At 42.0% G+C, this 14289-nt stretch overlaps 1 protein-coding gene across 2 annotated transcripts in view; it reads right to left on the bottom strand.

The window, feature by feature from the left end:
• The window catches only part of GIPC2 (GIPC PDZ domain containing family member 2), a 99182-nt gene extending 85301 nt beyond the window's left edge, over positions 1-13881 (bottom strand). Inside the window, exon 1 of one of the 2 annotated variants that reach the window (XM_012442813.2) lies at positions 13509-13881. In XM_012442813.2, coding sequence (XP_012298236.2) covers positions 13509-13748 — 240 coding nt within the window. In that variant the 5' untranslated portion in view covers positions 13749-13881. The remainder of the gene's footprint in view (positions 1-13508) is intronic. The other variant, XM_012442814.2, reaches the window with a different exon arrangement.
• Positions 13882-14289: the final 408 nt, after the last annotated feature.

The following is a 14289-nucleotide window of genomic DNA, read 5'->3' as shown; positions in this document are numbered from 1 at the left end:
GAAAAACACAACACGAGAACTTCGCGAAGCATGCACAAATTTAAACAGTCGAATTGATCAAGCAGAAGAAAGGATATCAGAAGTCGAGGACCAGCTCAGTGAAATGAAATGAGAAGACAAGAATGGAGAAAAAAGGATGAAAAGGAATGAGCAAAGTCTCCAGGAAATATGGGACTATGTGAAAAGACCTAATTTACGTTTGATAGGTGTACCTGAATGTGACGAAGAGAATGAATCCAAGTTGGAAAATACTCTTCAGGATATCATTCAGGAAAACTTTCCCAACCTGGCAAGGCAGGGTAATATTCAACTCCAGGTAATACAGAGAACACCACAAAGATATTCTTCAAGAAGACCAACCCCAAGGCACATAATTGCCAGATTTATTAGGGTTGAAATGAAGGAGAAAATACTAAGGGCAGCCAGAGAGAAAGGTCAGGTTACCCATAAAGGAAAACCTATCAGACTTACAGCAGATCTCTCAGCAGAAACTCTACAAGCCAGGAAAGGAGTGGGGACCAATATTTAATATCCTTAAAGAAAAGAACTTTCAACCCAGAACTTCCTATCCAGCCAAACTAAGCTTTATAATCGAAGGAAAAATTAAATCTTTTGTGAACAAACAAGTACTTAGAGACTTCACCACCACCAGGCCTGCTTTACAAGAGCTTCTGAAAGAAGCACTATACATATTAAGGGACAACCAATATCAGCCTTTCCAAAAATATATCAATAAGCAAAGAGCATTAACACAATGAAAAATTTACACTAACTAATGGGCAAAACAGCCAGCTAGCATCAAATGCCAGTATTAAAGTTATATATATTCTAATTGGATAAAAAGCCAAAACCCATCAGTATGCTGCATCCAGACCCATCTCACATGCAACGATACACAAAGACTCAAAACAAAGAGAAGGAGGAAGATTTATCAACCAATCAGAGAGTAAAAATAAACAAATAAACAAAAAGCAGGAGATGCAATTCTCGCCTCTGATAAAGTAGACTTTAAAGCAACAAAGAGCAAAAGAGGCAAAGAAGGACATTACATAATGGCAAAAGGATCAATGTAACAAGAAGAGCTAATGATTTTATAGATCAACGAGACAGAAAATTAACAAGGACATCCAGGACTTGAACTCAGACCCGGAACAAGTAAACTTAATAAACATTTACAGAACTCTCCACTTCAAATACACAAAACATACATTATCACCTCACACCTATTCCAAAAGTGACTACATAATTGGAAGTAAATCACTCCTCAGTAATCACATAGCATTTCATAGGTTTAAATGAAATATTGGTTGGCTGCTTGTTATTTTCTTCCCTTACTCCTTCCTGTCTACATCAAGTATAATTATTGGTATAAAAGAGGTTTTCAATACCCATTACTAAACTGCATTCTAGTCTGGGCAAGAAAGCAATATTCCCATTCTCTCTCTCTCTTTCTCTTCCTTTTTCTTCCTCTTCTTCATTTTTTTTCTTTCTTTCTTTCTTTCTTTAAAAAAAAAAAAAAGAATTCAGAGAATAACTCAACAAATGTCTATTGCATTTCAGTCTCATTGACTCAAGAAGTACCCATCTCATAGGATGGAGGACTAGAATGTCAGCTCCATGTGGCCAAGAATTATCTGTTTTATTCACTGATGTATTCAAAAATTTGGGGCAGTAACTGGCACAAAGCCAAGAATCAGTAAGTTTTCTAGTGAAGGATAAGATTGTAATGCCTAAATTATCTACCTTCCATTTTAAAACCATATTATAATTACTCTCTCCAGTTAAAAATTCATAACATATACAAATGTAAAAGTAAACTTTCTTGGCATGATACAAAGGGCATGAAATCCTTTTATTGAGGGTTTTTAGTTCGTTTTTCCCTGTATTTGGTTCTTTATATACATAACAGGAAGAAATATCTCCACAGTGATTTCTTTTGAGAAATTAAATTCCACTAGTAATTCTAAATTTCCTGACTTGATCATTACATGTTGTATGCCTGTATCAAAATCTCACACATACCCCATAAATATGTACAATTATAATGCATCAAAAAATTCTGCCAGCATTCAGATGTAGGAAAAGCACATCTGACTGCTGAGGGTATGGCTGAGAGGGTTAGGGATGCAGGGCTCACAGATCTCCCAGCCATACATTCAGAGAGTTATAGAAAAACACAGTTGCTTCACTGTACAGACAACTGAAATGAAAAACATAGAAGAGACTTTCAAAATGGGCTGGAGTCTGTTTTAGTAGAAATACTGATGACATTTTAAAAGGTAAGACCCCCACTTTTATCTGTTGATCTTACTCATTCAATATAAAATTTTAACATACTTTTGATATTGTCTCATCAGGGAAAAAAAAAGTGAAACCCTATCTGATTAAACCCTAGAATACAACTATTAATTCATAGGAAATACAGTGACAGAGGATGCCAAACTAGACTACAAGAATGCAATCAGCAAAAAAGCAAACTGTGAAACATACAGGGTAAAAGATCTGGCTTCTTCAACAAATACATTGGAAAGAGAACAAGACGAAGGGGAACTACAGATTGAGAAAGACTCAAAAACATATTTAAGGCCGGGCGTGGTGGCTCACGCCTACAATCCCAGCACTTTGAGAGGCTGAGGCGGGCAGATCACCTGAGGTCAGGAGTTGGAAACCAGCCTGACCAACATGGAGAAACCCATCTCCACTAAAAATACAAAAATTAGCTGGGTGTGGTGGCATATGCCTGTAATCCCAGCTACTAAGGAGGCTGAGACAGGAGAATCATTTAAACCTGGAAGGCAGAGGTTGTGGTGAACCAAGATTGCACCGAGCCAAGATTGCGCCATTGCACTTCAGCCTGGGCGATGAAAGTGAAACTCTCTTTCAAAAAAAGAAAAAAATAATATTTAAAAGAAAGAAGTCTGAAATATGATGTTTAGGAAAGCATATAAATGATAAAACTATATAATGGGATTAATTACCATGGAAGTCAGGATAGTGGTTATTCTTGGGTGCAGGTGGGAAGGGGCACATGGAAGGTTCTCAGGTGGCTGATAAAGTCTATCTCCTAACACAGGTGTGGTTACAAGGGTGTTCAATTTATCCATTAATTTACCCATTTATGTGCTTTTCTCTATTTGTGTTATATTTAATAAAAATTTTGTTGGCTGGGCATGGTGGCTCACGCCTGTAATCTCAGGACTTTGGAAGGCCCAGGCGGGATGGGGGTGCGGGTGCAGGGAGGCGGGATTACCTAAGGTTGAGAGTTCGAGACCAGCCTGACCAACATGGAGAAACCCCCATCTCTACTAAAAATACAAAAATATTAACCAGGCATGGTGACGCATGCCTGTAATCCCAGCTACTGGGGAGGCTGAGGCAGAATTGCTTGAACCCAGGAGGCAGAGGTTGCCATGAGCCGAGATCATGCCACTGCACTCCAACCTGGGCAACAAGAGCAAAACTCCGTCTCAAAAAAATTGTTTGGTAATGAGGGAAGAAAAGAAATGTTGGCAAATGTTGACAACTGTTGAAGCTGGGCACATAGAGTTAATTACACTATTTCCTTGATATTGCACGTATTTAAAATTTCTGTAATAATTTTTTTCTTTCTTTTTTTTTTTTTTTTTGATAGGGCTTTTGTCACCCAGGCTGGAATACACTGGTATCATCTCAGCTCACTGCAACTGCCACCTCTCAGACTCAAGCCATACTCCCACCTCAGCCTCCTGAGTAGCTGGGACTACAGGCTCACGCCGCCATTCCCAGCTAATTTTTTTGTATTTTTTGTGGAAATGGAGTTTCACCATATTGCCCAGGCTGATCAAGAACTCCTGAACTCAAGTGATCCTCCTGCCTCAGCCTCCCAAAGTTCTGAGATTACAGGCATGAGCCAGCATACCCAGCCAAAAAAACATTTAAGTTTTACTGCATATTAACAGCCAGTCTTTGCCCAGAGTAGCTCTCAATCTTGTGGAAGAGACACAGACATTAAAGCAACAATTACCATTAAGTCTGATAAGAGTTATGGACGTATATAGGCACAGAACTCAGTCTTGAGGTAGTAGAGAGGTTTTAGGTAATGACTCCTAAATTCTGCAGTGCAAGTAGGAGTTAACAGGGAAAGAGCAGCAGAGAGATTTCCAGATAAAAAGAACAAAGTATAAAGGTCATAGAAAATGGAAAACAGTTGCATTTTCTAAACAGGCCATGGAAGGTGTCTGCCATTTACATTCCCCTAAATCAAGGTGTCTCAGAATATCTGCCACGTGCACAGTCCTCTCCTGCAGAACTCCTTATCCACTGCTCACCTACCTCTGTACTACATGACCCTGTAGGCTGGACCAGAGATAAGCCCCTGACCCACAGGCCTGAGGGTCCTGTCCCACCTGTGCTGTACCCTAACCAACAAAGACTCTTTCTTAGGAAGTTTAATAAGACACACAGGCAGGGCACAGAAAGTCGAGAGGCAAAGAAACAAAAAGACACAGGAGAATGAGGTAATAATGGGAGAAGCAAAATCAAGAGGATGAGAAGAAAGAATCAGTCAAGAATAGAGTAAGTAGGCAGAGAGAAAGGCTGAGATGGAAGGTTAAGGACAACTAGACTTGCTCTCATTTCTCCACGGTCTAGAGCTACTGGTTTAACCTGGACAGGATGAGCAACGTTCCAATTGTCCATGGAACCTGACTGCAGCTGCAGAAGCTGTCCTAAGCTTCCTTGCCTCCCTATACATTTTAATAACATAAATATTTTTATGGACTGAACATGTGTGTGTCCCCAAGCCTAATCCCCCACCTCCCACTAGGTGATGGTATTTGGAGGTGGGGCCTTTGGGAGGTGACTGGGTCATGAGGATTGAGCCTTCATGAATGGGATTAGTGCCTTTATAGAAGAGGCCCTAGAGAGTGCTCCCTTTCCCCTTCTGTCACACGAGGAGCAATAAGATGGCCATCTATGAACCAGGAAGTGGACTCCCACAAGATACCACATTGCCGGCACATCAATCTAGGACTTCCCAGCCTCCAGAACTGTCAGAAATAAATGTTTGTTGTTTATAGGCAACTCAGTTTATGGCAGTGTGTTACAGCAGCCAGACAGATATATACACACATACAAATTGCCCAAGATAACCTGAAAGAGCCTTCCACTCCACTCAGGATAGCTGGGTTGGTAAGTGCAGGCGAGAGAAGGTGAAAGGGCTGGCTATTAACCTACAGGTACCCAGGGTTTGAAGAGGAGTCTACGCCTGCTCAGGGGTGTCAACTTTATTTAGGAATATTCAGATATCTTCTTCAGGGGACTTCCAGCACAACAGCAGTCATCCATTTCATACACTCCTGACAGCAATGAGGTTTATAAGGCAGCTGGATTCTCCTCCCACTTCTTAAAATGAGTCATGTTTCTCTTGCCTGAATTTTTCATATAAAAATAAGGCTGGTGCTCAGGAGGGGATATCAAGCCTACATAATGATTGTGATATATTTGTAACTTCTCAGACGGTACGATACAAATCCAGAAAATACCATTATATTCCATTTAAACTGAATATTATTTAGAAAGAATATAGAGAATGATGGCTGAGCATGCTTCTACTTTGTAAAACATGCGTCAGGGATCTTTGTTTCTTCCAAAAAAGATCTGAGTTATTCTCATTACCTACAGAATAAAATCCATACAACTTCAAGGACATTTGTAGTCTTACTAGTATCTGTGTCCTCAGCTTCCTCTCCTACTATATCCATTATCTGCTTTTATTTAGTAAACTTTTAAGGAGCAGCAAAAACATCTAGCTAAACATCCAGGAATAAGATTTAGAAAGGACAAAAGTCTCAGCCCTCAGGAAGAAATAGAGGAGTAACTAAATTCAATCTTATGTCCAGATATTATGTTAAAAATCATGCAATAGCGGCCATCCAGATTCGTGGATTCACAGAGTAGGCTTCTTGGAGGAAATTATTCCGAGACTAGAAAAGTGAGTTGGAGTTACTAGAACAAAGAACAGCATGAGAAAAAGCACTATGGAATGAAATAATTAAATATTCCTGAATGTAAAGGGGATTATTAAGAAGTGAGATTGGAACAGTGGGCATAGGAGAGGACTCAAGAGGCAGACAGGAAGACGAGACATTGTTTGGCTGGTAGGGGTTATTTGCAAGTAATGGGGCACCCTGGTAGGTTTTTGATTATTTAGACAGTCTCTCTCTGTTGCCCAGGCTACAGTTCAGTGGCACGATCAAAGCTCACTGTAGCCTGAAACTCCTGGGCTTGAGTGATCCTCCCACCTCACCCTCCTGAATAGCTAGGACTACAGGTGTGTACCACAAATTCTGGCTATTTTTTTTCATGTTTAGATTTTTTTTTTTAGAGGCAGGGTATCACTATGTTGCCCAGGCTGTTCTCAATCAAACTGCTGGCTTCAAGGAGTCTCTCTTCTCGGCCTCTCAAAGTGCTAAGATTAGACTGGTATGATCACAGCTCCAAATACTAAAAGAAGATGAGTGGAGTCAGAGAAACCAAATTCAGCCTTCCTCTTTAGAATCTGCATTGTAATAACCCAACAGTGACAAGTGACAACTGTCAATACCTTCCAGGCAAGGACCACTAGGAATTCTCACCTGCAGTGGGTTGCTCCTTGTGAGGAGGCTGATAGTACTCCATGGGAAATCCTTCAGGAAGAGACATTAAAAAGGATTTGGGCTTGTGTTAGGTGATTTGGGGGAGGGTCTGAGGCATGGGTTTGTCTGGATAGGGTCCTGTCAGAAACTGGGCGCAATTCTATGACCAGGAATCTTAGTAAACCTATCTGTAAGGTGGGAGAAATGACCACAGTCAGAGCGGTCTTATCTGCCGTTGACGTTCTGTACAATTGTTTATGTGTAACAGAACGCCAAGGCCTCCTGCAAGTGCCAAGGCCGCTCCCCGATGTCAGGGCTGCTTCTCACACTTTTCCTACTCAATTTTGATGGGCATACTTCATGTTCCTCAGACCTCAATAGTAACATTCACGTCCAATTCCCAATTCTTTCATTTTGTGTGGGTTTTGTAACTTGTTTTTCCAGGGCAGGGGTGCCATATGCAAGTCAGTAAAACCCTGTGTTGCTCTATTCATACCCGTTTCTCATTGCGAACCAGAAAGACAACAGTTCCACTTGCCAGTTATTTGCACTGCTGGGAAATGATAAAGTCTGCAGAACATTTAACGTCCTCTACAAGTACCACATAAATACAGAATATTGACTTTCAAAAGAGCTCAGTGCTAGTGTCAGCAAGTTGAGAAAAGGAAGCAGTTTCTGGGAAGCCTCAGGAAGCAGCTCCTCATATGTGATAACTCATTTAGGAAGTGACTCTGCTTGCAAACAGAGCCTCAAATTTCATAATTTCTAAGATGAATATCTTAATTAGCTTGACTGTAATAATCATTTCACTATGTATGTCAAAACATCATGTTGTATACCTTAAATATATACATTTATTTTCAAAAAAGTTTAAGATACAAGTGATGTACCTTACTAACCCACCCAAAGCCTAGTTTCTTTCCTCATGGCAGAACACAAAAAATTAACACCTATATAAGATATTAGTATTGTAACCAATACTGAAGTTTTATGCTAAAAACACTGGGTTTTAAGTACTGAATTTGTGAGGATTCTTTTATTCAACAAATATGTGTGTGTGTGTGTGTGTGTGTGTGTATATATTTTTTTTTGAGATGGAGTCTCACTCTGTTGCCCAGGCTGGAGTGCAATGGCACAATCTCGGCTCACTGCAACCTCCGCCTCCTGGATTCAAGCGATTCTCCTTCCTCAGCCTCCTGAGTAGCTGGGATTACAGGTGCCCACCACCATGCCTGGCTAATTTTTGTATTTTTAGTAGAGATGGGGTTTCACCGTGTTAGCCAGGATGATCTCGATCGCTTAACCTCGTGATTCATCCACCTCAGCCTCCCAAAGTGCTGGTATTACAGGTGTGAGCCACTGCACCCGGCCCAAATATTTTTAACTCCAACTATATGTTTCAGGTACAATCTAGGCCCTTGGTAGCCACATCAGTAAACAAAGGCAAAAATCCTTGCCTTTGTTTACTGATGTGGCTACCAAGGGCCTAGAAAATCCTTGCCTTTGTGGAGCTTCTATTGGGGAAGGGGGGCAGACCATAAACAAAGTAAGTTAAATATACATAGGATAATATGCTATGAAGAAAAATTAAGCAGAGAAGGGAATAGGGGGTGCTGTACCTAGAGGTGATCAGCACCAGCCTCACCAAGAAGATGACATTTGAGCAGACTTAAGGAAGAGCATTCTATAGGAAGAGGTTCTGGCAGAGGCAAAAACCAATGTAAAAGTCTTAAGGCTCCAGCGTTCAAGGAGACCATGCTGGCTGGAGAAGGAGCAATGATTTTGAAGAGGTAAGAGTCCGTAGCCCATCATAGTATTTCGGTTTGTTCCAAGTGAGAAAGGAAGCCATGGAGGGTTTTAAGCAGAAAATGAGATACAAATTGTATCTCAGAGACAGCAACTCTTGAGGAATTTTGTTATAAAGGAGAAATGGGATGATAATATAGGGATGGGAACAGGTGTCAAAAAAAGGTTGATCTGTTTAAGAGAAATAAAAGCATACTTGTGACGATAGAATTGCACCTTAAAAATCACAATTCTTGCCTTTTCTTCTTCTTAAGCACTCTGCTTTCTTTGACTACTTTATGTATGGAGAGGGAATAAGTCACTGAATTACTCATTTATTATTCAGTGAACTATTTGGTATCTAATATCACACACTAATCCAGACAAGTAAAAGGAAATAATTTCTGAATTCTTCAGAGAAACTGCATCTGAGTTTTCAGTTTCTGGACATGTAAAGTTTCTAGCTATAAAGCTTATCTTAAGAAGTTTTCACATTCATTTTTCCCTACAATCCTTCTGCATAATAGAGAACTAAGAAAATATATCATGGTACAAACAACATGCCAAACAGTTACAGTAGTCATTCAAAATGCTCCTTCAACAAAATTTATGACCGTAGCTCAAGAGCTTTCATGTAACCTGGATATTTTAAAAGATAGTATTCATTAAACTTTCTCAAGAAGAGTTCTTGCATTTATGTATGACTTAACTGTTCTTTGATGTGATTAATTTATAGGGTTTTGGGGTTTTTTACTGAATTATTCATTTAATTGCTTTCAAAAAAGGCATCAGATATGAGGAATTTTTGCATAACTGGCCATCTGTTTCAACTTAATAACAAATCTCAACTGATTCATTGTCTTCATTAGCTTATTCCTTCAGGGACCACAAAACACTAGCTGAAATCCACAACTGTCAGTCTCACAACAGCACCTTTTTGAGGCAATAAATATATTTGTGGTTAAGTCTGAGGCTTTTATTGAAAAAAGTTTGTTTACAAAATAGTTTTTTCTGGATTTGTATTTAGAATTTGAATGCAGCTACCAAGAATCTCACAGTTGCTATATAATAGGCTTGGAACTAGCCAGGCACAGTGGCTCACGCCTGTAATCCCAGCACTTTGGGAGGCTGAGGTGGGCAAATTACCTGATGTCAGGAGTTCAAGACCAGCCTGGCCAACATGGTGAAACCCCGTCTCTACAAAAACACAAAAACTAGCCAGGCATGATGGTGTGCACCTGTAATCCCAGCTATTCGGGAGGCTGAGGCAGGAGAATCGTTTGAACACAGGAGACAGACGTTGTAGTGAACCAAGATCACACCACTGCACTCCAGCCCAGGCAACAGAGAGACTCCAACTCAAAAAAAAAAGTGGGGGGCGGTTTTCAGGTTTGTATTTGTAATTTTAATGCAGCTACCAGGAATCTCACAGCTGCTACACAATAGACTTGGAACCAGGAAACCAGAATTCAAATCCTGGCTCAGCCTCATACCAGCCTATTTAACTTCTCTGAGCTTCATTTAGCTCAACTGTAAAATGAAAAGATTCTGGTGAGGATGGAGTGAACACGCTGTAGGCTTATAGGCCTAGCACAGCTGTGGGCACATTACGGGCCCTGAGTTATCTGCTCCACCTGACATCAAGTCCTTTCCCTTTTTCCTCAATAAAGAGTGGATAGCTCTTCATATAGTGCTATTTAGATCCTTACAGCCCCACTCTAGAAAAAAGGCAGGACTTCTGAGTTAACTATCTATTCAATTCTATTAAGGGAGTGCAAATATTTTTGTCCCCACTGACATCTCAAAACTTATTTACATCACATGGCCGGGTGCAATAGCTCACACCTATAATCCCAGCACTTTCGGAGGCCAAGGCAGGCAGATTACCTGAGGTCTGGAGTTCAAGACCAGCCTGGCCAATATGGTGAAACCCCGTCTCTACTAAAAATACAAAAATTAGCCAGGCATGGTGGTACATGCCTGTAATCCCAGCTACTAGGCATGCTGAGGCAGAAGAATCACTTGAACCCAGAAGGCAGAGGTTGCAGTGAGCCAAGATCGTGCCACTGCACTCCAGCCAGGGCGACAAGCAAGACTCCATCTCAAAAAACAAACAAACAACAACAAAAAAAGCATTTACATCATTATAGCTGAGATAATTGCTTACTAGGGAAACAGGCTACGAAAATGGAATCTCCTTGGTGTGCATTTCATTTTAATAAGTTACTTCTGTTTCAAAGTGAACCACTAAAATACTCATGCATACTATACTATGATGACCAATACTTTATCCTGCATATAATTATTAACTTTTTTATCCAGATGGAAAACTTCCATCAATGTTGGTTACATGCATAAATGTGGTAAAATACATATATACTGGAGTTATAAAATTTTATAATTAAACTTTGATATAACACATCAAAACACCTTGTGTATATTATCTTGGAATCTGACCTTGCAAGTCAGTCCACTGAAAATGTTGAACATGGCTACCAAAGCTATTGCTGAGACTCTGGAAAACTTGGGAAACAATATACCTTCATGGGAGGAAGAAAAAAAAATGGGCATAATGGCTCCATGTCTGTGCTATTCAAGAAACTGAAGTGAGAGGATCACTTGAGAGTAGGAGTTCAAACCAGTCTGAGCAACATAGAAAAACTACATCTCTAAAAAAAACTTTTTTTTAATTAGCCAGATATGGTGGCACATGCCTGTAGTCCCAGCTACTTGGGAGGCTGAAGCAGGAAGATTGCTTGAGCCTAGGAGTTTGAAGCTGCAGTGAGCTATAACCGCACCACTGCACTCCAGCCTGGGCAACCGAGTGAGACTCCATCTCGTTAAAAAAAGAAGAAAAAGAGAAAATAATTTTTTTTTAAATGCACTGAATTAAAATCCAGGCTCTGCCACTTGCTATGTGTAATTGTGAAAAAATTCTGAACCTCAAAGCCTGTTTCCTCTCTGTGAAGTGGGGATATTAGTAATAATACTTATTTCTTAAAGATTAAGTAGATTGAATAAAATCATGTATCTTGAGCTCAGAATAATGTCATATATAAGGATGAGAATTGTTAATGCAAAATACAGATGCTCCTCCTTATCAAGGTGTTACGTCCCAATAAATCCAGTATGAGTCAAAAAATATCCTAAGTCGAAAATGCATTTAATACCCCCAATAAACCCATAGGAAAGTGGAAAAATCATAAGTCCAGGAAGTTACCTCCCAATAAATCCATGGTAAGTCAAAAATCTTAAGTCTAACTACCATAAACCCAGGACCATCTGTAACTAAAACTGAAATCCCTGGTTACTAGAGAGACCTTTAAAGTTGTCAGTTAAGTATGCCAATAGGCTCACTAGCTTAGGAATCAGAAGATTCAAGTTTAAATTACAGCCCAGATTTTTTCTTGCTAGGTATGTGACCCTGGCTAAGGGCCAATCTTTGCACTTCAGCTCTTCATTTCACTGTTAGGTATTAATAATATTAGTTTCATGTATTAAGCCCTGACCATAAACTATGCAAATATGTTTACATATGGACTACAGTCTTCACAATACTCTTCAAGACAAGTATTCTTTTCTTCTTCTTCTTTTTCTTTTTTTTTTTTTTTTTTTTTTTGAGAAAGAGTCTCACTCTGTCACCAGGCTGGAGCGAGATCTCGGCTCACTGCAACCTCCGTCTCTCGGGTTCAAGCAATTCTCCTACCTCAACCTTCCGAGTAGCTGGGACTATAGGCATGTACTACCACACTCAGCTAATTTTTGTATTTTTAGTAGAGACGGGGTTTCACCATGTTGGCCAGGATGGTCTCAATCTCTTGACCTCGTGATCCGCCCGCCTCAGCCTCCCAAAGTGCTGGAATTATAGGCGTGAGCCACCACGCCCGGCCCAAGTATTCTAATCTCTATTTTATAGACAGCTAAAACCCGGAGAGGTTAAACTCCTTCAAGTCCATACAGCTAGTAAATGATAGAACCTGGCTCCATGTCCAAGTCACCATATTTAACCTGCCACCTGCCTCCCCTAATGATCAAAGGAAACTGTCCTATGAAAGTGTTTTTTGAAGAAAAAAAAATCCTATATAAATGTAAAGTATTATTATTAGTATCCTATATCAATACGAATAATTCACAGATGGGAATCGCAAGATTTGCCCCTTAGTACCTGGGAACTTCTAAAGAACAAAAGGTTACCCTTCAAGTTCTCTTTCGTCTCCTCTTGGCATTTTGCCTTGACCTCAATTTCCCTTGAACGGACCTGATAAACAACTAATTAAAGAACTCCAGGTGCCTATATATGCCACTCAAAGACAGTTCACTGCACTCCTGGGAGTTCAGGGCAACAAAATTGTGTGCTTTTCCTAGAAATGTGGACAAAATATTTTGTTGAGCTAACTTCTCACACCTACCTTTGCAGTTCACTTGGATTAGCACAAATAAAGGGGTCACATAAACGTTCATATAAACTAGTGCTTTAGGTCATGCCTGTGTCACAGTTCCAGGACCGCATGCCATCTAATTAAAGCAAATTTCAGTCCCTTTTTAGGATATGATGTAAAAGAGCTGATCTTCCTCATGAGCCTCGGTTTGGTTTACCTGGAAGGCTGTTCAATTTTTTTCCCCCTATTTAATCTGGGTATCACCTGGAAGGCACTTCACTTTTTTTTTTTTTTTTTTCTCTCTAATTTGAGGAGATAATGTACTTGACTATCACGCCTGCGGAGGAAACAGGAGAGTAAAGTCCAGATGAGGTGGACGAATCTGCCCCGCCAGATCTCCAGTCTGGGAAGGTGCTCGCGCCTTGAACCGCTGGCGGAATCCGGGACAACTGGAGCAAACACGTTTGCAAGCGGAAGAAAGGTTGCCTCCCCGCACCCGCTGCCCCGAGGCCACATCTCCGAGCCAGGGGGAATGTGACTTTCTCCGGTCCTGCAGACTTACCTTTTCCCTTCCCGGGAAGGCCCGCTCACGTTCCCCCGGGACGCCCCCGGCGGATCCACCCGGCATCGGATTTCCCCCTCCGGGAAGCGCCACTCCACCCGCCTGGGCCCGCCGAAACCCGCGCGGCGCAGGGGAGAGGCGGGAGAGGCTGAGCACCTGGCCCCTTACCTCCGACGGCGAGATCTCGAAGGCGCCCGCGATCTTGGCGTAGAGCTCCTGGATGCTGGAGAAGCCCTCCACTCGGCCCGTGGCGCTGCCGTGCGCCAGCTGCGCGTGGAAGATCAGCTTGTGTGCGGGAGCCGAGGACGCTAAGACGCTCCCGCCGCCCGCGCCCGTCGGCTCGCCCTCCATCCGCCCGGCGATCTCCTTGGACTTGGCCTTCTTCTTCCCCCGCAGCCTCAGGGGCATCTTGCCGGGGCGAGGACACCGGCCCACCTGCGCTGCCGGCCGCCGCCTCCTCCCCCCGCGCCTCGGACTTTGCTCCCCGGGTCCCGCGCAGGTAAAAGCCGCCTCCCGGCCAATGGCAGCGGCGCTTCCGCCTGGCTGCGCCTGGTCGGAGCCCCGACCTCCACCCCTGGACTAGAGCAGCCGCCCGCCCAGCCTCCCCCGGGGTGGATTCGGAGAGAAGGAAAGTTACGCATAGTCCCGCATCGTATCACCAGGTTTATCCCTGCCTCGTAAAAAAAAATGGTTCGATTTCCGTGAAGGCCTGAGGATGCCCACCCTGCGGGGAACAATAAGCCTTAGGAGGCAAACACGCTGGCCCTTCTGTGTTTTTCATAAATCGGTAGTAGGCACCCACGCACAATTTGGCCACAGGCCTTCGAGTCCATACGTCTGGGCTTTTGGGGATAGGAATTTGAGTAGAAGTCAACCTTCGTCTGCATTCTCTGCGTCTTACACTCTGCAGCCCTGAACTGGAAAAGAAAGTCACATAGTCTTGAGCTTG

Source organism: Aotus nancymaae, unplaced genomic scaffold, assembly GCF_030222135.1.
Source record: "Aotus nancymaae isolate 86718 unplaced genomic scaffold, 86718_ANA_hifiasm-v0.15.2.pri h1tg000007l, whole genome shotgun sequence".
In the NCBI taxonomy this organism is placed as follows: Eukaryota; Metazoa; Chordata; class Mammalia; order Primates; family Aotidae; genus Aotus; species Aotus nancymaae.
This window is presented reverse-complemented; position numbering and strand designations above follow the sequence as displayed.